The sequence below is a fragment of the Ostrea edulis genome, chromosome 1 (assembly GCF_947568905.1).
Source record: "Ostrea edulis chromosome 1, xbOstEdul1.1, whole genome shotgun sequence".
Classification (NCBI taxonomy): domain Eukaryota; kingdom Metazoa; phylum Mollusca; class Bivalvia; order Ostreida; family Ostreidae; genus Ostrea; species Ostrea edulis.
In genome coordinates, this window is record NC_079164.1 from 52,388,568 (window position 1) to 52,414,403 (window position 25,836).

General features: G+C 35.1%; 1 protein-coding gene across 3 annotated transcripts; it reads right to left on the minus strand.

Moving 5' to 3' along the window:
• Nucleotides 1–1,831: 1,831 nt before the first annotated feature.
• LOC125650397 (N-lysine methyltransferase KMT5A-like) lies at nucleotides 1,832–25,765 on the minus strand. 3 transcript variants are annotated; one of them, XM_048878669.2, is made up of 8 exons: nucleotides 25,682–25,765; nucleotides 20,817–20,878; nucleotides 19,257–19,327; nucleotides 18,810–18,913; nucleotides 14,977–15,067; nucleotides 8,298–8,357; nucleotides 6,684–6,874; nucleotides 1,832–3,977 (listed from the first exon to the last, which is right to left on the minus strand). In XM_048878669.2, the coding sequence occupies exons 1-8, from the start codon at nucleotides 25,687–25,689 to the stop codon at nucleotides 3,764–3,766; spliced, it is 801 nt and encodes a 266-aa protein (XP_048734626.1). In that variant the 5' UTR covers nucleotides 25,690–25,765; the 3' UTR covers nucleotides 1,832–3,763. The 3 variants fall into 3 exon arrangements, with proteins under 3 accessions (XP_048734626.1, XP_048734635.1, XP_048734645.1); XM_048878678.2 differs by lacking the exon at nucleotides 25,682–25,765 and adding an exon at nucleotides 25,358–25,603; XM_048878688.2 differs by lacking the exon at nucleotides 8,298–8,357.
• Nucleotides 25,766–25,836: the final 71 nt, after the last annotated feature.

Here is a 25,836-nt window from a genome sequence, read left to right on the forward strand (position 1 = left end):
AGATTAGTTATTCAAATGTTCTACACATAAACACTATATACTAAGTTTGGCCCCACCCTGGGGTCAGAAACTCTACCCTGGGGATCATGAATCGCTTTGCATTTAGTTTTTCTTACATATGTGTGGTTGTAGAGAAGAATTTTTAAAAATTGGTAAATTTTAGGTAGTTTTTGTCCCACCCCTAAGGTGAAGGAGTCCTGAAATTTACAATTTATGCCCCCCTTATTCCAAATTTTAAAAGAATTGGAATGGTAGTTTTCAAGAAGTTAAAACAGTTCTACTGTTCACACATCTAATAACTGACCATTTTGCCCCACCCCGATACCAAAATCCCTACCCCTTTGATCATCAAATTTACAATTTGGTAAAGGACTACCTGCTCTTTCTAAACATCTATTTAGTTTCAATTTAGCATCAATAGCACTAAAGAAGATGTTATTTAAGTGTTTTACACATAAACACTATATCTTAAATTTGGCCCCACCCTGGGGTCAGAACCCCTACCCCAGGGATCATGAAATTCACAAATTTGGTAGAGGACCTCCTGCTCTACATCACTATGCATTTAGTTTTTCTTACACATGTGTGGATCTAGAGAAGATTTTTAAAAATTGGTTATTTTTCCCCCCACCCCTCGGAGTCCTGACAATTCATGTCCCCCTTTTCCCAAGGATGTTTCATACCAAATTTGAAAAGAATTGGAATGGTAGTTCTCAAGAAGATGTTATCATAAAAATGTACAATTGTTAATGCATGATGGATGGCAACCTATTGCAGGTCACCTGAGTAAACTCATTACTCATGCTGAGTAAACTCGGGTTTAAAAATAAATTCCAGTTTTGATAATACACGAGGGTATGAACTGCAATGCTTCACACTAACATACTTTTCATGAAGCATGCCAGTGTGAAGTGTCTCAGTTCATATCCTTATGTATCTTCAAAAATGAAATTTATTTATTAAATATGTCTCATCTAAGATGTGCATATAATAATCAACTGGTCCTCTGAATTTCAATTTACTCAAGAGTAGATTTTAAATTTGTTTCCTACATATTGAAGAATAGAGATTTTTAAACCTCTCATACATTTTTACTATAAAATCCCTGTTGTCCCACCCTGTAGCCTAGCCCAGGGACCACAAATTTCATAGTTTTGGTAGAGGCCTCTAATGCTTAATATTGATGCTGCACCAAGTTTGTTTTCTACATGTTCAGAAATAAGGAAGATCTTTAATCGTTTAATACATTTTCACTGTATGATAAATATAGCCTAGCCCTGAAGCATGTACCCCTGACCCTTGGAGCCATAAAATTAACAATTTTGGTAGAAGCCTCCATTCTCCATATAACCATGCACTTACATAGTTTGTTTCCTGCTTAGGAGTCAAGATTTTAACATTGAACTGCATTTTCACTTCATGATCCTTTTAGCCCAAACCCGAACCCTGGTACATGAATTTCAGAACTATGTACACATTTTTTTTTTACCAGATGCCAAGGAGTAAAGAGAACCACTTGTATTACTAATAATACCCCCATGGCCCTAAAACACAGGGGCCACTAAATTTATAATTTTCATTTCCCTGCCCCAAAAGATGTTCCAAAGCAATTTTAGTGAACATTGGCAATGTGGATTCTAATATTAAGAAGTTAATGACAAACAGCAAGAGGTCACTTGAGTGACCCCAAACAAGGGATTTCTCAAACATTTACACAACAATTTCATCATATGTGTATCAATTAATTCAATCTTGCTTCAATATTTCAAACATCACATATTCACTTGTGGTGCTAGGAGATTTATCAAAATATCACACCCATAAATGCCAATTTATCATCATTCCAACAGCCTTTCTTTATTTCATTTATAAAAACCTGTTTAAACATTCAATGGACAAAAATTAGAAATTACGCATTGCTAAACACTCTCAAACACAAATTTCATAAACTATCTCTTGAACAAAAATGAACTAGTCTTTACATACATTACAGGACAAATGTTAGTTAATGTCTTGAACATGAAAATCATGCCATGTTGAAATTTAATAATCTCGACTTCCGTACCTTGGGGCATGTAAAGGGCCACAGGCAAAGAAAATAAAAAACAAGATCGCAGGGCCATAAAACTTGTAAAAGACCAGTCATCTAGGGAAAAGTTGGTACTTAGCTAATTCTGTTGCTAAAAATTGAGATGTGCACAACTTTGATCTCATTTTCACTTTTTCTTAAATAAATGTATAGCTCCTCAAAGTTTTATGCCCTCACAACCTGCAAGTACAATGAAGTGAGTTGAAAAAATAGCAGCCATCTTTGACCAAGAATACTGCATTTGTAAAGTTTGCACAAGACTGGGGTTAGAAATTACTGCATTTATAATGTCTGCACAAAATAGGAAATAGATGTGTCAGAACACAAATGTCCCAGTCCAAGGGCCATAACTCTGCCAAAAGTTTCCACACTGAACCCGTGTAAGTTCTTGACCTGCATATTCTCATCACATATATTTAACCCAAATTTCAATTCAAAATGTCCATGTATGACTGAAATAATGAGCAGAAACTATGAATTGTTTGAAATTTTAAGTCCAAGGGGCACAACTCTGTCAAACATTGTTTATCCGTAACAAAATAAGAACTTGATCTGAATGTTCAATGATTATCTACATACCAAATTTCAGTTGAATATGCGCATCTGTAGCAGAGATAACAAATGGAAAATGAATAATGATGCAAGACAAAAACAAGGTAACACTGTATGCCCCAGCCATGGCTGGGGCATAACAAGATGTGTTTTGTCTATAGCATTTGACTGGTAATCAAATCTTTAGTCAAGTTTCCTGAATATTAACCACGAAATATATACCAAACAAGTGACCTTGGATGAAAATGTGAACCTTGCATATAATCAAAATGTCTTTGTGTTATACGCTATCATTATTTAAAGGAACACACTTGTAAAAAGCTTTATGAATTAAGAACAAAACTTTTTTAAAATCATACATCTTATTTTGCATAAAGGAGAGCAACACTCACATGCCATTATAATAGAACAAATGTAGGATTGTCATGTTTTACAAAATATTTCAGTCTGTGTTATATGTTTGCATTCTATTGAACTTCATGATCATATATTCACATCATAACATGTAACGCGCTTCATGAAACATGCCATCGTGAAGTGTCGCAGTTCAAACCCTCATGTATTTTCAAAAATGAAATTTATTTCCTATATGAGAATTGAGTAATCGTTGACACCTGTCAGCTTAGAGGAGTGTGTGTTACCAAATTCATGGCATGTCATGATGATTCTATACACTAACAAAGAATTTCTTTATCCTGATACAGTACATGCACCAGCAATATGGATTTCAAATGTTTTTCTTTAAAAATCAGTCTTAGTACAATAGTCTAATTTCATTTCAAAATTGTAAATTTGAAGAATGAATCTAATAGCAACATAGTTACATCAATATTTCAGAACTGAGACAACTTCTCACACAGTGCTGAAATTGACTGGCCTTTAACTCTAAATGTATGTACATCACATGATATGTATGATTATTTGTGAATAACACACTCAAGACTGGGACATATTCCATGTTTTGTAGCAGAGGGCTTATCACTAAACCTGCATGCAACAATGAAAGAACATAACTTACATGCAAAATTATCAAAATGACATTCTGCTATTAAAATCAAAGAAACATTCAAATGAAGGATGACAATCAACATTTCATTTTAGATTAACACAAAAAACTTGTTGCTAAAATTTTAACCATGGGTGAGATTCTATAGAGTCCCTATTCCTGTCACCATAATCATATAACAGTTCCTCTCCCAGAGAAATGTCTCTAGAGGCCATCAGCATTAAGTATGGCCGTTGATTAATTTCTGTAAGTTTTGTATGACAGTTTGCTGCAGTTTTACTGTGGTTGATGAGACGGCCCAATCTTCCACTTTCTGCTGTGGCATCAATGCTGAAATAATATTTCATTTCAAATAAAATATTTGCATTTGCTAGAGACTTGCTCCATATCAAAATAAAGAGGCCCATGGGCCTTAGCTGTCACCTGAGTATTGCACACAAATACCTTTGCCTGTATATGAGAAGTGTTGCATTTTTAAATGCGCATGTGCAACAAGTGCATTTTTCAAACCTGCAGAATGGAATGGGCTTCTTTTGTGATTCATCATTACACATCATCAGGTCATAGACCACCTTTGAGCCAATTATAAGCCTCTAAAGTCTCTTTTATTACAAAAAAGTTGTGAAATGGACTGAGATTCTTCTATAAGATCTAATCTTGTATTCTGTAAACTTAATTTTGTTTGCTATATCTTCAGGAAGGAAGGAGAAAATTCTCAAAAATTAAGTAAGTCTCATCAAGACGCATAATAAAGTAACAATGTTTTAAAAACATATATATGCTCCCCATGTGGCAGTATTGTAAAAGAATCAACTTTACGTTTAAAATGTCTGTAGTAATAGTGAAAAAAATGGGTTATCTACTAGTCAGGGGCGACCATAATAAGTTTGATCTCTCAAGATACTGAGCAGACATTTCTAACTAAACAGTCATTTGAGTCATGACCTTGTGAATTGAAAACCTATCATGGCTTTGAGGCCATCTACTCTTTAGGGTGTATTAGGGTAAAAAGTATGAAGTCTCTCAAGCATACGGAAAGGTCAATATGTCCATCTAATCTTTAGGACGTACCAGTGTACCAAGTTTAATGTCTGTCAAGCAAAGTGTTTTAAGATATTAAGCAGACATCTTACTGTGTCCAGTCTGACCCTTTCCTTCAAAATCAATAGGGGACATCTATTCCTTTAGGGGAACCAGTGTACCAAGTTTGATGTCTGCCAAGCAAAGCATTCTCAAAGTATTGAGCAGACAATATCTTATTATGTCCAGTTTGACCCATGACCTTGTGACCTGAAAATCAGCAGGAGTCATCTACTCTTTAGGAACAAAGGCAACAAAATTAAGGGTAAAGTTAATTGTGTTTGTCCAAACAAAATTTTGTCAGACCAGAAAAAATAAGGCCGATAAAATTCCAGGAAGATGCCAAACCTTGCAAGGCATTAAAACATAAACGCAAGGAACCTTTTAAGAATTACAGAACAAGAGGCCCATGGGCCACATCACTCACCTGGGCTCATATTTAAAGATTTTTCTTATATATTCGCACGTACAACTTTGATCCCTATTGTGGCCCCAACCTACTCCCGGGGGCCATGATTTTTTCAAAATTGAATCTTGACTACGTCAAGAAGGTTTCAAGTAAATGTAAACTTTTCTGGCCGAGTGATTTTTCAGAAGAAGATTTCTAATGATTTTCCCTATATATTTGTATGTAAAACTTTGATCCCCTATTGTGACCCCATCCTACCTCCGGGGGCAATAATTTTAACAAACTTGAATCTTCACTATGTCAGGAAGCTTTCATGTAAATATCAGCTTTTCTGGCTCAGTGGTTCTTGAGAAGAAGATTTTTAAAGATTTTCCCCTATATATTTGTATGTAAAACTTTGATCCCCCATTGTGGTCCCATCATACCCCCGGGGGCCATGATTTTAACAAACTTGAATCTGCACTATGTAAGGAAGCTTTCATGTACAATTCAGCTCTTCTGGCACAGTGGTTTTTGAGAAGAAGATTTTTAAATGACCCCACCCTATTTTTGTGATTATCTCCCCTTGAAGGGGACATGACCCTTCATTTGAACAAACTTGAAAGCCCTTCACCCAAGGATGCTTTTGGCCAAGTTTGGTTAATACTGGCCCAGTGGTTCTGGAGAAGAAGTCAAAAATGTAAAAAGTTTACAGACGGACAGACGACAGACAACAGGTGATCAGAAAAGCTCACTTGAGCTTTCAGCTTAGGTGAGGTAAAAAGGAACTGTTTGTTTCAACATGCCTGGCAAGTTGGGAGACCATGTCATCATGTACCTTCAATGTCCCCTCTGCCATGCTCATAACAAGTCATGCCTTTCTTGGAATGGAACAAAAGCCATCATTCTGAAATTTTATAAGCCACATGGCCGCCATTTTTCCCCCAGGAAAAAAAGGACTTCCATCCTGATCTTAATATCGGTCCTCAGGATCATCAATTAAATTTATCAGATAATCTGACATTACCAATACTTTTCATGAACTGATCCATGCTACGATGCCTGTGTTCTTTGGACATGAAAACTATTAGAAATTATCTACAATCTGGACCAACTTGCCAGTTTAGTTTGATAACTATCTGACAAAATTAGTTACACAACAATTGTTGTACGTATGCTATAAAGCCCTATGACCTTTAGCCATGAAAATCAATAGGGACACTCTGCTAGTCATGACCAGCTTGCCTATCTAATGAGCATTAGACAGAAAAATGTAGAATGATAGGTGTTCGATGAAAAAACCATCCATGCACTCTTTAAATGCAATTCAATTTCACATAACATTGAAGGGCGTAAGTTTTGTAACAGCAGTTTGAACAGTTACAAAGTCAACAATTTTCCACAAAGAAGGTGCAAGTTCCAATTGACTTTGTGAATGTCTATGGACAAACATTGCAGAAAACATGGATGGACAATGGTGTACTAACACACATCTAAAGATATGCATCGAAGTTATGTTTACATTCACACGGATAACGGAGCACTATATACAACAAACCGTATCTCACCAGTAATTTCTGTTCTTATGTACAAAGTAGTACATGTAACAACCAAATTTTGGATTTTCAGAATACTCCTTTTCTCTGTGTTTTGCTGTGGAAAGGTTGATAAGTTCTCCTGCATATTCCACAACAAAATCTCCTCGAAGAAAATTTTTGGTCGCAACAACTCCTCTGCCTTTCTCGCCTAGGTCAGCAACCTAAAAATAAAAGTAACAAGATGTATTTGTGAAACATAAATAACACCAAGCAAGAGAGGTTGAAATGAATCAGAATTGGAACATGATCAAGAATGACCCATAAGGCAACTATACAGCAAGTTTCAACTTGATATGTGACAGAGAAATTAAAACAAGAGGCCCATGGGCCACATTGCTCACCGGAGTCAGTTTGGCCCATATTTAAAGATTTTCCCTATATATTCGCATATAAAACTTTGATCCCTATTGTGGCTCCAACATACTGTCAGGGGCCACGATTTTTACAAACTTGAATCTGCACTATGTCAGGAAGCTTTCATGTAAATTTCTTTGGCCCAGTGGTTCTTGAGAAGATTTTAAAAGATTTTCTCTATATATTTGTATGTAAAACTTTCATCCCCTATTGTGACCCCAACCTACCTCTGGGGGCCATGATTTGAAAAAACTTGAATCTGCACTATATCAGGAAGCTTTCATGTAAATGTCAGTTCCTCTGTCCCAGTGGTTCTTTAGAAGATTTTTAAATGACACTACCCTAATTTTGCATTTTTGTGCTTATCTCCCCTTTGAAGGGGGCATGGTCCTTCATTTGAACAAACTTGAAAGCTCTTCACCCAAGGATGCTTTGTGCCAAGTTTGGTTGAAATTGACCCAGTGGTTCTGGAGAAGAAGATGAAAATGTGAAAAGTTTACGCTGACACCAACAGACAACAGACAAATTTTGATCAGAAAAGCTCACTTGAGCCGCGCTAAAAAGAAAAGGTAAGAAAGGAACAATACAGGGTTTTAAAATAGATGTTGTTTTATTCAAAATGAACCAAAGAATTTCCATGCCGGGTAAAATTTAAAGAGACAGAAAATTTGTGTTTTAAAATAAGATGATTTTTTTTTTTAGAGACAATTAAATACATTTTAGTTCAAACTTCAATGTTTGTCAATTGAGTTAAGTAATTAAATATGGTGAAACTGTCGGTCAGGGCTAGTGGATGTAAGGTCAGGTCTAGTGAAAATCATTTAAAGTAGCCTGACTGGTCTAGTGCTCAAAAAAGTAAATGTCAAACCCTGATCAAGGTGAAAAGATATCAAAGATTCCCATATTGATTAATATCATCTAGTAAATGAACAAATTCCTCATTATTTCCTAAATATCACAGTCCTCTTGTAAATATTCAAAAGTAATAAGCAATGTCTAACAGACCGAATAAATAATACATGCAGATGTCCTAAAAAAGCTTCAATTTCAGAAGCATTAAAAGCATTTTAATATTTTCATATATTCATGCATTGAATGTCAGAATACATATTTCAAAACTACTGCTTTGCATTTGAACATTAAGTATCAGTAGCTTAAAAACAGATGCAAACAACTATTAAACTTGAAATAAGGTGTCTTTAAAAAGAAACTGAAGAAAAGTTTGTATACCTCTAAACCTTCTTCAATCTTCTTCAATATCTTCTCCTCAAGTACAGCCCGTTTTTCTTTCTTTTGTAAAGAAATGATTCAAAATTAAAATATTGCTTACTGGGTACTTGGATGAGTTCTATATAACTCTATTTAAAAGTTACCAGTACTTCAAAAAATAAGATGTGTTAGTGAAACACTGAAGCCCCTGTATGGCACCAAATCAAGGATCAATTCAGGGTAACAAAAGAAAAGACCTATAGGGGAGAACTATTCAGGGTAACAAAAGAAAAGACCTATAGGGGAGAACAATTCAGGGAAACGAAAGAAAAGACCTACAAGGAAGAACAATTCAGGGTAACAAAAGAAAAGATCTATAGGGGAGAACAATTTTCGAGAAAAGGTCACATTGTTATATCAAGTTTCTTTGGTGATTTTCTGTAGTACATATATTTGAATTTTTCATATTTCACGTCTAACCTACAATTTATTACCTATGTTGAAATTAACCTTCAAAGTTGGCCTAACAGCATTTTCCCAATTTAAGCAAAGATTTTGACATGAATTTTGACTTAGAAGTCCTTCAAGGCTGGTCTGTCCCCAAAGAATTTGTTTGTTATTTTGATAGGTTACAATCTTACAATTTTTTAGGGGCACCTCTGCCTTGCGGTCTAAATTCATTAAAAAAAAAGTCAAAAAATGAGGGGGACTGTTTTTGAAAACCTGGTTAATATTTACACGGGTATCACTTGTGCTTAAAATACTAAGTAGCTGTCAGCTACACTGCTGTCATTGTATGCAGAGGTTTCCTTTTGTCACAGTTCGAATCCACCTCACAGAATACTTTTACATTTTTTGTCGCCTTTTCAACACTTATTTTAATAATACATTTAGTATAAAAATGTGTATATCTTCCTTCAATCTTTATATAAAAGGCATTTATGTAAAAGTTAATTCCCTGTACACAAAAGCAGTTGAGTGGAACTATATCTAGAGGTAGCATACTTTCTTTCTCATTCTGTGTTACTTGACTCAAGTACATGTGCCACATATAAAAGCATGCTACGTTTATATACTGCAGGATTACATAACAGTAGCAACACTATCTCGGATTTCCATTTTATGATTTTAATATCGCATTAGTGACATGTTTTAATGTTGCAAGAAAAAATATAAGCAAGTAAGCAATTTGCCCTAAAGTGATTAAGACTGGATTACCATTACAAAAACATGAAATATCATTTGGAAATAATGCAAACAATACATGTATCATGTTACATCATAGTAAGAGATCTACTAAAGGTTTCGTCTTTTATCCACTAAAGACATTGCGATGCATGAAAAACAACTTTGTGCATTTGTTTGGCCTAAAGTCATAATCTAGAATGAATACGGATGAGCTTTTTGTAAAGAAAACAAAACAAAAAAAGAAGAGAGAGGCCCATGGACCACATCGCTCACCTGAGTCATCTTGGCCCATATTTAAAGATTTTCCTTATACATATTCACATGTAAAACTTTGATATCTATTGTGGCCCCAACCCTGGGGGCCCTAAACTCCGATCTGTACTATGTCAAGCTTTTATGTAAATGCAAAACTCTCTGGCCAAATGGTTCTTGAAAAGAAGATTCTTAAAGATTTTCCCTATATATTTGCAAGTAAAACTTTGATCCCCTATTGTGACCCCATACTATCCCCGGGGGTCATGATTCTTACAAACTTTAATCTGCACTATGTCAGGAAGCTTTCAAGTAAATGTAAACTTTTTTGGTTCAGTGGTTCTTGAGAAGATTTTCAAAGATTTTCCCTATATATTCGCATGTAAATCTTTGATCCACAATTGTGGTCCCACACTACCCCTGGCAGCCATCATTTTAACAAAGAACAAGGTATGATTGTATACATAAAAGGGCCCAAAAATTTTCTCTCTCTAAAATGTGTCTGGAATTAACCTTAATCAGTGTTTTTAAGAAAGTAAAATATATGCCAGGTATACTATGTCAACAAAATCAGAATGGTATTCCTAATTGGATAGCATTATGACATCATGAATAAAACATTTCCCGCCTTTTTTTCAAAATAAGCCTGAAAACTGTCAAATGTCATACAGATTATTGCTCAGGAAAAGATGTGCACATTTGTCGAGCAAAATGAAAACGATATATATTGTGTATTATTTTAAGATGAAAAACATACTTGAATATGAATTTGCTCGACACATGCACTGTATGTTTTCTGAAAGGAAAACCACTTGAGTTTGTGGATATTTTCATTGAAATTTACATTTTGAAATTTTACGCCAACTTCTAGCTCTCGTCATATGACACAAATCATTTTGCTGATCAAACTGAGCGGATTTTGGGTTTGCTAATCTATTCCTTATTTGAATGCCAGGGTTTGAACTCCAAGTGAAATCATCGATATTTTGGGCCAAATGACTTTAAAAACCTACTTCTTTGAATCTGCATTATGCCGGAAAGCTTTCATATAAATATAAACTTTTATGGTTCAGTGGTTCTTTAGATGAAGATTTTTAAAGATTTCCCCATTACATTTCAATGAAAAACTTCGATACTTTATTGTGGTCCCAACTTACCCCCCCCCCCCCCTCCGGGGGTGGGTCATGATTTAAACAAACTTGAACCTGCACTATGTCAGGAAGCTTTCATGTAAATTTGTACTTTCCTGGCCCATTGGTTCTCAACTGAGAAGATTTTAAAAGATTCCCTCTGTATCTTCACATGTAAATCTTTGATCCCCTAATGTGGCCCCACCCTACTCCCGGGGGCCATGGTTTTATCAAATTTGAATCTGCACTATGTCAGGAAGTTGACATATGAATTTCAGCTCTTCTGGCCCAGTGGTTCTTGAAAAGATTTTTAAATGAACCCCCCCCCCCCATTTTTTTGGGCATTTTTGTGATTATCTCCCTTTTGAAAGGGACATGGACATTTATTTGAACATACTTAAAAGCCCTTCACCCAAAGATGCTTTTTACCAAATTTGGTTGAAATTGGTCCAGTGGTTCTGGAGAAGATTTTTAAAAGTCGTTAATGTATTTTTACTATTTCGCTATTATCTCCCCTTCGAGAAGAGCGTGGCTCCTCATTTGAACAATCTTGAACCCCTTCACCCAAGAATGCTTTTTGCAAAGTTTGGTTGGAATTGGCCCAGTGGTTCTGGAGAAGATGAAAATGTGAAAAGTTTACGACGACAACAAGAACGACAAATTTCGAACGGAAAAGCTCACTTGAGCTTTCGACTCAGGTGAGCTAAAAGCTATATGCCCCTGAATCTCTGATTATAAGGGCATAAAAAACACTTGTAAAATTTTAAATACTGCACACTACAAGGATTCATGACAGTGTTCAAGAATTTCAAGATAATAATATACATATTTGTACATGGTACTAAATAATACAGTGATTTAATTTTCGAAAATGGTGCCTAATCATTATAATCCACACAAATTTGAATACAAAAAAGAGTCTTTGTCCTGATAAGCTAGGGACAGAAGGAAAGATTATAGCAATTATTTTCATAAATTGTGGTAATCAATTTAAGCTGGACTTGCACCCACGACCCTCGCAATGAATTGTGAGGGGATATTTTGGTCTCACCCTCAAACCAAAACCCCTACCGCTGGGATAATAAAATTTACAATTTTCGTAAAGGACTACATGCTCCTTGATCTCCTAATTATCAATTCAGTATCAATAACATTAAAGAAGACATTACTTAAATGTTTTAAACATAAACACTATATACCAAGTTAGGCCCTGCCCTGGAGTCAGAGCCTCTACCCCAAAGTTTATGAAATTTTCAATTTTATGGAGGTGTTCCTGCTCTACATATGTACATGACTATGCATTTTGTTTTTCTTACAAATGTGCCATTGTTGAGAAGATTTTTTAAAAAATTTTGGCAGTTTTTGCCCCAACCAAAAGGCCCTGGGGGCCTGAAATTTACAATTTATGTCCCCTTTGAAAAAAATTGGAATAGAAGTTATCAAGAAGTTAAAAATGTTCAATTGTTAACGCACAATGACGGATGCATTCCAATAGCAATAGGCCACCTGATAACTTGGGTGACCTATAAAATTTAGCTATCAGTATTAATGCTATCCTTCCAACTCTCCTTGATAGTGCAGGGTGTGAATATTAGATGTATTCACGAAACCACTGACTCAATGATTTACACAGAGTACTGTAGGTTACTAATGTTTATATAATTTTTATTTGAAGTTCAAGTAGATCAATAATAATATTAATTGAACAAGAGTACTGAAAACGGTACAATATATGCCCGTCGGACAGCGAAATTCAACCTGGAAGCATATTGTGCACTCTGAATTGATACAACACACATTCTGAATAGAAAAACCTTACAGCGAGTCATGGTGCACCAATCCATCTGACATGTGAACTGATTATGTATTAAATTTTCACTGGTGCAATATCTATTTATGATGATAAAAAGTCCAGGAAACCATTTGATCTACTTTTAGCCCTAAAGTAGGTCATGGTGCACCGATTAAGTTGAAATGTTTGAAATATGAACTGATTATGTATTTCTCTGAAAGGGAGGTTGTGACTAAATTTCATAGCAATACCTGTGACCATACCAAAAATAAAGTGCACCGCCATGGCACATGATACGCCTGTCACATATTGTTAACAGTATAGATTGTACCCATTAAAACATTTTTTTATATCACCTTAATTAAATGTCACAGTGACCTTAAAGTAGGATGCGACACACCTTCTACCTAAGATGCATTAGTTGACCAATTTTGGTGATTCTAGGTCTAATAGTTTTCAAGTTATGAGCCGGACAAGTTTTTGCCATATATGGCCATATCTTCTTAATGAAAAGTCACAGTGACCTGGTTTTAATGTGCGACATACCTTCTACCCAAGATGTATCTACAGACAAAGTTTGATGATTCTAGGCCTTGTAGTATTTAAGTTACGGGTCGGACACGAAAAAGCTAACAGACGGACAAGTTTTTGCCATATATGGCCATATCTTCTTAATGAAAAGTCACAGTGACTTGGTTTTAATGTGCAACACACCTTCTACCCAAGATGTATCTACAGACAAAGTTTGATGATTCTAGGCCTTGTAGTATTTAAGTCACGGGTCGGACACGAAAAAGCTAACAGACGGACGGACATGAACGCCATACCATAATACGTCCCGTCTTAAGACGGGCGTATAAAAATCTGGAATACTGTTTGACCTACTTCTACCCCTAAAGTACTGTAGGTCGTAGTGCACCAATCCAGCTGAAGTGTTGACTGCACTTGTCTTTCTCCGAGAGGAAGCCTTTGACTAAATATCAGGGCAATATCTGTATTCGTAATGAAAAAAGTCCAGAAAACCGGTTGACCTATTTTTTCCAAAAAGTAGGTCAAGGATGGACCAGTCCAGCTGAAATGCAAACTGAACTTGTATTCCTCCGAGGGGAAGTCTTTGACTAACTATCAGGGCAATATCTGTATCTGTAACGAAAAAAGTCCGGAAAACTGTTTGACCTACTTATAGCCCTAAAATAGGTCAAGGATGGACCAATCCAGCTGAAATGCAAACTCACTCTTACAATTCAGGGAGATATTGTGACCAAAGAACAAGGTACGGTTGTATACATAAAAAGGCCCAAAAAATTTCTCTCTATAAAATGTGTCTGGAATTAACTTTAATCAGTGTTTTAAGAAAGTAAAATAAATGCCAGGTATACTATGTCAACAAAATCAGAATGATAGTCCTAAATGGATAGCATTATGACATCATGAATAAGACATTTCCCGCCTTTTTCTCAAAATAAGCCTGAAAACTGTCAAATGTCATACAAATTATTGCTCAGGAAAAGATGTGCGCATTTGTCGAGCAAAATGATAATGATATATATTGTGTATTATTTTGAGATGAAAAACATGCTTCAATATGAATTTGCTCGACGCATGCGCTGTATGTTTTCTAAAAGAAAAACCACCTGAATTTGTGGATATTTTCATTGAAAATGGCATTTTTGCAATTTTATGCCAACTTCAAGCTCTCGTCATATGACACAAATCATTTTGCTGATCAAACTGAGTGAATTTTGGGTTTGCTAAACTATTCCTTAATTGAATGCCAGGATTTGAGCTCCAAGTGAAATCAACAATATTTTGGGCCAGATGACTGTAGAAACTGTACCTACTTCTTTCAAAGTTGTACATGCATCCGTTACGGAAAAAAGTCCGGAAAACATGACCCGGGACGGACGACCAGCCAGCCAGCCGGACAGACAGCACTATAACATAATATGTCCCGTCTAATGACGGACGTATAAAAAGGACTGTTAACTCAGATACAGAAAGGTAACTTTTTGGAATAGCTAGTCCTTTGGATTGGTTGGAGAAAATGCTAAGCATTAGTTAGTCAAAACTCATGCTTATGTAAGATGATGTGTTTGCAATAAAGGTGGAGAAAACACATCTAATAATATACGAGTATTTGATCAGGAGAATCTTGCTGTCTACACACTTAACCGGTACTGCAGCAAAGTAGCCAAATTTGAACTATCACAATGTCTATGATTTCTTTGCAAGTCAGATGCAGTTAAAGTTGATTTTACAGCATCCACTGGGAGTGGAATGGGGGACTTTGTGAAATTAATCAGAAATCTCAACCACTGTAACAAAATTTATTTCATACCTCCAACTCTGACTTAGGTTTGCGACCACTTCTTCTTACTGGAAAATAATCTGTCAATAACTTGTTGTCCTGGCCAGTTTGTATTACTTTTCTACAAATAACACAAATTCTTAACTAGAGATTGTTTTTATGAAAAACAAATGTCTCCCCAGCTCCCCAAATTGGAAGTGCTCCAAATGAAACCTCCTCCCCTTAATGTACTGCATGGTATGGAGGAGAAAGCATGAGCAAGAACACAGACATTATGAACTCCGACAAACCACAAAGTAGAAGTGTTCACACTGTTTTAAGCCCTCCACCCCTCAGATCCACTATAACTTTAAGGAAAACAATTAGATCCTCCTGTCCCTACAATGTGCACATCGGCAACTGGCATTGAAGTATTGAAAAAAAAATTCAAGTCTATTGGATAAGCCAATTAGGAGAAGCGTTCACAAGGTATTTTAACATCCTCCATTCTCTTAGATCCACTACAACTTTTAGGAAAACAAGATGTGTTTGTGAAACACAAATGCCCTCGATAATGGCCAAGGTCACAAGGACAAATATCTTGGTACCAGTAGAAAGATCTTGTCACAAGAAATGCTCATATACAATATGAAAGCTCTAATATTTACCATTTAGAAGTTATGACCAATGTAAAAAAAATAATAAAAGTAGGTCAAATGTCAAGGTCAAAAGGTTTAGTACCAACGGAAAGGTCTTGTCACAAGGAATACTCATGTGAAATATCAAAGGTCTATCACTTACTGTTCAAAAGTTATTAGCAAGGTTACTGTGAATTTACAGTAAGTGTGAATGACTCAGCTTCTCAAGTTCATTCGAGGTCTCGGATAGTTGGTTTCAAAACAAATCTGTCAATGATGACGCATCAAGGAAAGAACAATCACTGCTATTGGACCAATATTTAAAGGGGCGGGAATAAAAATAATTTTAGATGGTCACACGTGTCTTTACACTAGCGTGTCATTACATAATCTTTTAGCATGATGGAAGTGACTGCGAAAAGGGAAAACCAATACAAACTAAAACAACGACGATTTTAAAATTACATGCTGAGGGTTTATTTTATGGTAAAATCAGTAAGAAATTAGGCGTCGCAAAGGCCACGTTATAAAATTGTCAATCATGGGAACTCTTGCACCGAAAATGTCGCCAACGAAGCTCACACCGGATGTAATTTTGTTTATCGAGTATGAAATTAAAAAGAAATCAAGTGTATATTAAAAGAGAAATCAGACACAATTTATTAAGAAGAAATATTTGTACCCCTGACAATGTACCAAAGGTGTCTTTAATTTGTAGAGCTGCGAGAAATTTTTAGGGAAATGACTTTCAAGAAGCTGCAAAGAAAATCCAAGAGAAGCATATTTCGTCTGAACACAGGGACTCGTCACGGAATATTTGTCTTTTTGAAATTTGACATAGTCTATTCTATATTTACAAATAAATGTAAATATAGAATAGAGCCCCTGTGGTCTGAACACGAAGTGTTGAAAACTTCTTTGCTACTGATTTTATTGCAATTTAGGCCAGTCATTTATATATATATATATATATATATATATATAGAGAGAGAGAGAGAGAGAGAGAGAGAGAGAGAGAGAAAACTCTAAACACTTTGTTGAAATATTTGGACCGTGTTACCGGTCTTCTTCAGTCGTGTTTTCGAGAAGAAGACCGGTAACACGGTCGAAATATTTCAACAAAGCGTTTAGAGTTTTTTCTGTATTTTACTTCCAAAAAAAGAGACTTTATATATATATATATATATATATTGACGAAGCGAGTGTCGCGTTTGTACAACAGGTAATCGCAATCATGGACATACCATAGGAGCTTGAAATTTTATCAATAAAGTTAATAAAATGTACTTGATTGACCATAGCTCAAGGCTTGGTCAATCAAGTACATTTTATTAACTTTATTGATAAAATTTCAAACTCCTATGGACATACAGTTAGGAGTGGACCAGTGATATAGGTTCAAAGGTACGCCAGCGTATCGCAACATTAACAATCGACCTTTGCTGTGGTTTATTATGACGTTACAGAAGGCGCGTCTAATGCTAACGAAATGCTGAATTTCTTTAATAATGTGTTACATGTACAGGAGAGGGGTGGTTTGGGGAATTTAGTTTTTGCTAGAATTCACAGAACTTGCCGTTGTTCATTCAATTAACAGTATCTAGCAATGGTTACTTCCGAATTTCTTACGAAAATGTGGGTATATATAACAGTAAAAGACATCAAAGCATGCCATGTGTTGAAAATAAATGTGTTCTCGAAGTATCTATTGATCTTATTACTTAATCTGACAAATTATTTTAGGGGCGAGATCAAATGTTCAATGTTAGAGAAAACTGAGTTCGCATAGTTCTCATCAAGACCCCCCCCCCCCCATACAAAACTAAATATGAAGTATGTTGAAACTAATCGATTAACAAGTAAAACAAATGAAAGTGTACATTGAAACTATTAAACGTTTATTAAAATGTATTATTATGTGCTTTTAAAGTCAGTTGTCTTTTTTCCCCACTAACGTGTAATCGATGTTGGATGACAGAAACTTACGAGTTTTTACCTCCTCTTCCCCCTAACTATTTGAATTTAGAAATTTTTCCGACATCGGTCTTTTCCAAATCTTTGCAAGATTTCGAAAATATCCTCTGAGAGATTTATTTTAAAATAACGATATGGAAACTGCGAATGTGAAAGAGACGACAAAACAAAAGCATTGTTCTTAAACGGACAAAATCGCCTATAGAAACATGTACTGAAATTTCTGATCACTTAAAACTGACAAGTATCTACAGGAATTTAAGGGAGTAACCTTTCAATTTTTATTGGGATATAGAGGCAACTGCGGATCCTGCCTTTTCCCGCAGCATTTTCGATCCCGTCATTTTTCTTTTCTTTTCAATATTCAGCACTATTTGAATTCTGGGATATTGCTATCCTGCCTTTTCTTTACATATCGGAGCTCGCCTTTTTCACCCTGTATTCCCCCTCCCATACCTATTGATACTGCGAAGGATTATAAGTATAACACGGGTCATTCCTGTTTAAAAGATAAAATTTATAAGGTATCTGATAAAAGTTATATCTTCTAAAGTTTACGAGATATCTTGTATCTTTTATAAGACATCTTATATTTTTTTCTTTATAAGATATCCCATCACTTTTATACATGTAGATATCTAGTATATATAAGATAAACTTTTTATTAACGTAATCTCAAATCTCCGTTGTCAAATCAAAACCGATAGTGAATCTCACGCTACGTACGGTGCAATTTACACTGAAATCAAATAGTGAAACTTACATTTGTTAGGCACGAGATAATATAATGCCAAATACTTGGGACCGCCTACCTATAATTTAACCGACCTATCAAAAGTGCTCTTTAAAATCACTCGGGGACTTTCCAATGAACTATCTGGAGCACGTCATGTACTTGCCGATATGTCTCGTTCACACTTACTGTAAATCCACAGTAAAGTTTCACACAGAATTTCAGAATAACAGACAGGACAAAAACAATATGCCCCCCGATCTTGGGGGCATAATAATTGGATCCTCCTGTCTCGACAATATGCACATCTACAAATAGCAATGAAGCACTGTACAAAGTTTCTAGTCTATCTGGTCAGCCCTATAGGAGAAGAACCAAAAAACAATATATATGTCTCCCCCTAGAAGATGTATACAATATCTGCCAACATAATCTAATTATTAGTTCCTCAGTACCTCACCCAAGGAACATATGTATGCTTTGTACACACTGAAAATAGGAATTAAAGTTAACATTGAACAATCAGACATATGCCTTACTTCTTTCTGTTCATTCTGACCCGTGGTGAGTTGACAGATAAGACTGTTTTGGCTGTCTTGTTGATTTCTTTTTCATCATTACAAGGCGTCCCTTCTTTATTCCCCTAAAATTAGTTAATTACATGTATATACTGTCAACTTAAACATGGGGCCAAAACTCATATAAGTGACCTTTCACTTATAAAAATAAAGATTCACAAATTGTGAATACATATGACTTTACTATGCAAATGAAAAGGTTTTTTTTAAAATAACGATAACAAATGCTTATTATTACTATTGTCATGTATTTATGTCACACATACTGGCTTCCTGGTGTTGAAGAAGTTAAGTTTGGATTATATGTACCTCATAAAAAAATTAATATTTGTCCTTCACTTAATCAGACACAAGATATTAGTATCAGTAATTATTTCCATAAATAATGAATGTAACAGTGAAACTCACATTTGCTTCTGTTTTGCAGGGAGTATAGAATTCTGAATCCAATGCATCATTTTCAATACAGTTCTTCTTCCCTTCAAAATAGATAAACAAGAGGCCCATGGGCTACATTGATAACCTGAGCAGTTGCATTTTCTCATATGAAACTTTACACCATCATCATGGCCCAGCCCAGGATATAAATTTCAATTATTACTTGCACATTAATTTGACACAGCATGTTCTTGTGCCCAAAGATAATTTTTTTTAAAGAACTGTTCTAGAATGTCTTTTTCAAAACTTAAACGGCACATTGTGGCCCTGCACTGGGATCTTGTTTTGAATAAGCTTGAATATAATTTTATATAGATCTGACTTGTATATATAATTTCATATACATTTGATAAGTTCTACTGTCAGAATTTTCAAATTACATTTGTCTCTTTGCATGCATGCTTTTTGAGCCCATCTGATGCGCAGTTAATGAATTCTCACTTTCCCAAATTTCATTTAAAAAAGCCCCCACTGTAACAGAGTTTTTTTAATTGTCGCATCTCGGATGACACAATGAATATATGTATGTCATCCACAGATAATCTGCTTATACATGGATATTATAAACAATTATATTATATCCAAATATCGTAATTACCAGAGTATTTTTTCCATTCATGGCATATTTGTTGAATAGGATGTTTAGTCAAGTTTGGCTGTTATTAGCAAAGTGATTCTTGAGAAGAAGACGAAAATGTGAAAAGTTCTCCCACAGACAGATGCCAGACATATAATGGACAATTTTGATCAGAAAAGCTCAAGTGAGCTAAAAAGCCTTTGTTAATTTGCATTTCATTGTTTATAGTGTAAATTTTCAGTTTGGAACTTTTAAACACATGTATCAATGAGATTTACTTAGGGGCTAGATCAAAAGATTGATGTCGGATTAAAACCTGAATTCAAATAGTTAGGGGGAGGGATGGTAAAAACTCCTGTAAGTTTCTGTCATCTGACATCGATTACAATTTAGTGGAAAAAGAAAATAAGACACCCCCCCCCCCCTTTTTAAAAACTAAATATGATGAATGTTGAAACTAATCCATAAACAAGTTGTCAGCCGAGTATAAATAACACTCAGTATACCTTTTTCTACTGTTTATTCACAAATGAAATTGTACATTGAAACTATTAAATGTTCAATAAAATGTAATATTATTGTGCGATTTTTAAAAGTCATTTGTCTTTTTTCCACTAGAGTGTAATCAATGTCAGATGACAGAAACTTACGGTAGCGCCCCCCCCCCCCCCCCCCCCCCCCCTCTAACTATTTGAATTAAGATTTTTATCCAACATCCACCTTTTGATCTCACCCCTAAAATTGATAATACATGCCAATTTTGGTAAAAATTAGTTCAGCAGAATATGAAAAGTTGAAAATATTTCAATGTTAATATGTACATGACAACAGAACAAAAACTGATTGCAATATATCATCTAAGTGAATCTGGTGAAATTAACTGTTTCTATATACCATATCATTAAGCCATCTATACACTAAAATTAAGAAATTTACATCTTTCAAACACATACCAGGACTCGTAAAAAAATCAGTGATTTTAGATGAGTTTTGTTTATCACCCAAGATTTCCATTCTGAAAAAAAAACAACAACAACAAAGTAATTCAGTTGTATAGTCCATGTCCATGTCTAGATTTTCAAATTTCATTGCATATACATCCACTGCACAATAGTGAGGGAGATAACAAGATTTATTCACCCAAGAAAAATCATATTCCGCGAGGGCGAATAAAACTTCATATCTCCCGAACATTCGTGCAATAAATTGTTTACTATACCGAAACAAAGCAAGACTACAAGAATACATTTGAAATTGCTCATCTATACATTGAAAAATGGAGCTGAGATCACCCTAACGGTAACACTGTGCCGTCAACATATTAGAAGGTACAAACAACGAAATACAGTGAGATGATAACCAGTTTTTATATTTCCATTATCCTTGAATGTTGATTTACTTGCTTGTTTTTGTATCAACCAAATCCAGACGATTTAACTGTGTATCAGAGACCCACATATTTTGTGTCTTATGAACAATGAAAGTACAATGACTCCGACTTATTGTGACGTCACAATACACTTCGTCTACCTTGACTTTAAATTCATGGAAAATGCACATGGCTGCCTAAGGGGTGAAATATGATGGGGAGATATGTTTGAGAGGGAATTATGAAGTTTTATCAGATTACGCGCTGCATAGAATTCTCATACTGAGGTGTAATAACATATATAGTATGCCTTTCATAAAACTACAAATATCTAAATGTAATTAGAATTAGTTCTTTTATGCTCCATGATATTGATATGTCACTATAAAGTGTACCGATTTAAATGAATGGATCAAAGGATCTAATTTCAGTTAGATGTGACAAATACTTTGAAGTGAATGAAGAAACAGAATCACTGCACAAAGAATGCCCTATTATGGTCAACTTTATCCAGCACAAAATCAAATGATATTATGTTGGAAAACAACATTTTTCTAGCGAGCGCTGGCTTCTACTGCAAGCTCTGATTACTGAACTGCACGTTTGTCTAGCATTTTTTTTGTCATAATCGGAAATTTCACAGTCACAGCATCTTCTTGATCTCAGATTACAAACTTAAGTAAATTATCTCAATCTCAGATTACAAACTTAAGTAAATTATCTCAATCTCAGATTACAAACTTAAGTAAATTATCTCAATCTCAGATTACAAACTTAAGTAAATCATCTCAATTTCAGATTACAAACTTAAGTCAATTATCTCAATTTCAGATTACAAACTTAAGTCAATTATCTCAATTTCAGATTACAAACTTAAGTCAATTATCTCAATTTCAGATTACAAACTTAAGTCAATTATCTCAATTTCAGATTACAAACTTAAAAAATTATCTCAATTTCATCCTAGTCTTGTGGTCCTCTACAAAATGCAGTGCAACACATTTGACCCTAGGTCTAATGTATCACGAAATACATTACTGTGGCAAGACGATACATGATGCCAGATTACCAGACATTTTAGGGTCTGTAGAAGGATGAAATAATGCCCCATTCCCAATGCTGAAAAGCAGTTGTTTTTCCCAAAATGACACAAGAAAGATTCCCAAAGGATGATGAAAAACAAAAATAGCAAATCAAAAGTTTCTTTTGTTTAATTTTTGTTCAGAACTCATCACTAACAGGCTTTCAAGTGACTTTTTGAGAAAAATAAGGGCTATTTTAGGATTTTTCAGACAAAAATAAGGGGTAAAACTTCCAAATCAATACAAAAACAAACAAGAGGTACTGTGAGCAATGCTCACTAAGAATCCCCCCCCCCCCCCCCCCCCCCGCCTCGCTTACCCCCATCTTCTAAAGGGTGTTGTTAATAGGTATAAATTACCCCCTTCCTGAGTGTAAAAAAGAAAGGGCATGACAAAACCTTGGGTAGTCTCTTCTCTAGGAGTGCACTTGACCTTTGACTCCAAATCGATAGGGAACATCTTCGTCCCATGTGTAGTCCATATGTATGATATGGCGACTGTAAGTGCGAAGGATAACGCTTTAGAGCCCAGAAAACATAATGCTACTTCAATGTCCAGTGTGCTTGACATTTGACCTTTTGACCCCAAAATCGATAGAGAACATTTTCATCCCATGGGTAATCCATATGTATGATATGGTGACTGTAGGTGGAAAGGATGCTTTAGAGCCCGGAAACCATATTACTACTTCGATGTCCAGTGCGCTTGACCTTTGGACCCCAAATTTGATAGGAAATATCTTCGTCCCATGGGTAGTCCATATGTATGATATGGTGACTGTAGGTGGAAAGGATAACGCTTTAGAGCCCAAAAACCATATTAATACTTCGACGTCCAGTGTGCTTGACCTTCGACCTTTTGACACCAAAATCGATAGGGAACATCTTCGTCCCATGGGTAGTCCATATGTATGATATGGTGACTGTAGGTGGAAAGAATAACGCTTTAGAGCCTGGAAACTATTGCGTCTACAGATGGATGGACGGACGGAAGGACAACCCGATTCCAGTATACCCCCCACAACTTTGTTGCGGGGGTATAATTACCACCATAAAAGATCATATTAGTGGTCATCGACATTGGTATTCAGAATTTCAATGTAACCATAAGAAAGAAAGTGGTCTGTTATATATGGTACACAAATCCATTCTGAATAATTATAATGCTGATAAACACTAAATGTCTGCATAGAAATACTCTGATTTAACACAATCACTATCTGAAAGTATACTAGGGATTGATTTGATTATTTTTAACTATTCAGCAAGTTTAGCTTGTCGAAAAAATGAAGAAATCATAAAATTAGGATTTCCATGAAAATATATGGATTTTATTAGGATTTTGGAGCTTAATCTTGTTAAATAAGGAAAATAAGGGCCTCTGACAAAAAAGAAGGAAAATAAGAGCCCGCTTATTTCTTGATTCGCTCATATACATGTTGCTCTGCTCACTCTAATGGTAGCTCTGTCAACCAGTCAACATGTTAGGGGCATAAAAATTTGTATGGTGACAGTGTAATGAAAATTACAAAAACATTTTAATTGCTGAAAATGACATCTTTTCATGGATAACCAATAACCCATAGTGAAAATTTAATCACACATGCTAGATAATCATTAATCCAAGTTTGACTACAGAAACTTTTACTAAATTGTAAATTCATTACAAAATCAAATGAAATATATGGAACAACAACTATATTGGGCAATTAACTCTCCTGGACAGCCCCAAACCCTTGTTAAACTTCTTCCTTGAGGGTTTGGGTAATTTCTGTACATACGGTATCTGCACGTTGTACATGTATAATGGGACATTGGACAGGGATAGACATTAACTTTTTATCTCACTTGCCCTTTGGGCAAGTAAACTTGAACTTTTACTTGTCCGAATGAAAAACTTAAAATTCCAAAATTTTTAAGACCCTAATACACCTATTTTTATTATCTCAGTCAGAGAATAGTTAAGTTTTCACTAAGGAATTGCTTCTTTAGAATAGTTTTCCTTCAATCCTTCAAGTTTCCCTTCTTCCCATATCTGTGAATTATGTTATACAAGTTGCATTATTGTAGCTGAATGAAATTTATGATTGAAAAAAAATGTCATTGAAAGTTATAGATTAGAAAATTACAAAGTTAATGTAGGAAAATAGATCTTTTCCCCACAAAAGAACGAACAAGGGAAGTAACATGAGGCAAAGTTTTGATACATGTATTTGATTCTAATGCTCAATGTATTATTTCAACGAAGAAATGTTTCAAAAGTGTAACAAATCAGTTTTTATTCAATAACTCAATAAAAAAAATATCCGTGGTTGCTAGTCAATTCTGTAAATTGTATTACCGTTAAGAAAATACAAAGTACCGGCGAGAGTGGATGTAGCGCTGCATGACATATCATATGGTACAGATCATACTGCTGTCAGTGTCAATTAAACCCGGAAATTAGGATTGTCACACTGCCTGAATTGCATGTTTTCTTTATAATTTAGATATATTTTCATTTTCAACATTGCATTTTCTTTTATTGTAGTTAAAACGGGTAGTGACAGTTCCATCACCAAAAGCTCGGCATCAGGTGTAAACGCCATGGGTCCTCGGAGATGAGCATTTACTTCACTAAAATACTTGGAAAGACGGTTGTGAAGCCGCCATTTTCTAACAAACATCACTAAGATGAGTTGCATGTCTGGTAGTTTATGATATTCGGAACGACTAATAGGATATTAAAGATACAGTATGATCTTTGCTAGTAGTATATGGAGTCTCTAATATTTGATATTTATCAAACTGAACACAATTATATAATAATCACATTTCCTACTGAAATAAGCTTCACTTGTCCGAACTGGGTTTTCACTTGCCTCAGGCAATCAGACAACCGTTAATGTCGATCCCCGTACGACAAGCAGTAATTCTGCAAATTCTTAAGGATGAAACATCAGATGATGGTTTTCTGACACTATATGTTTACATGTACAAGCCTACTAAAAATAGGTCATTGACAATATTCTACAATAATAATATTTAAAAAAAACAGCAACTACCTTTTCACTCTATATAAGTTTCCGTTCAACTACCTGCATCTTTGGGGTTAAAAGAAATACATCTTACTTGAAATAATAAAAAAAAAAACAACCTAGCCCTACATCCTAAAAACCCACGGTCACAACAATCAACATACTGGCACAAGCATCAAGTTGGTGATCAACAGCCCTTTAGAAGAGGAAAAGGGTTAATGAAATCACAAAAACTCTAATATCAAAAAACACTATCTGACATTCGGGTGCTGAATGATAGGAGTTGGCTTATTGAAACTAGATACCACATGTGCATCTGACTGAGAATGAACTGTAGAGTTCAGCTCATACCTTTTCATAATCTTGCTTTGAAGTCCGCGAAAGCTTCTGCTACGCAGAACAACGATCTGATTGGTCTATATCAAAATCTCTATTGATATCGTGTAAGACGAGATATACGAAAAATATAGAAAATAATTTAATAATAATAATTTTATTGATTCTAT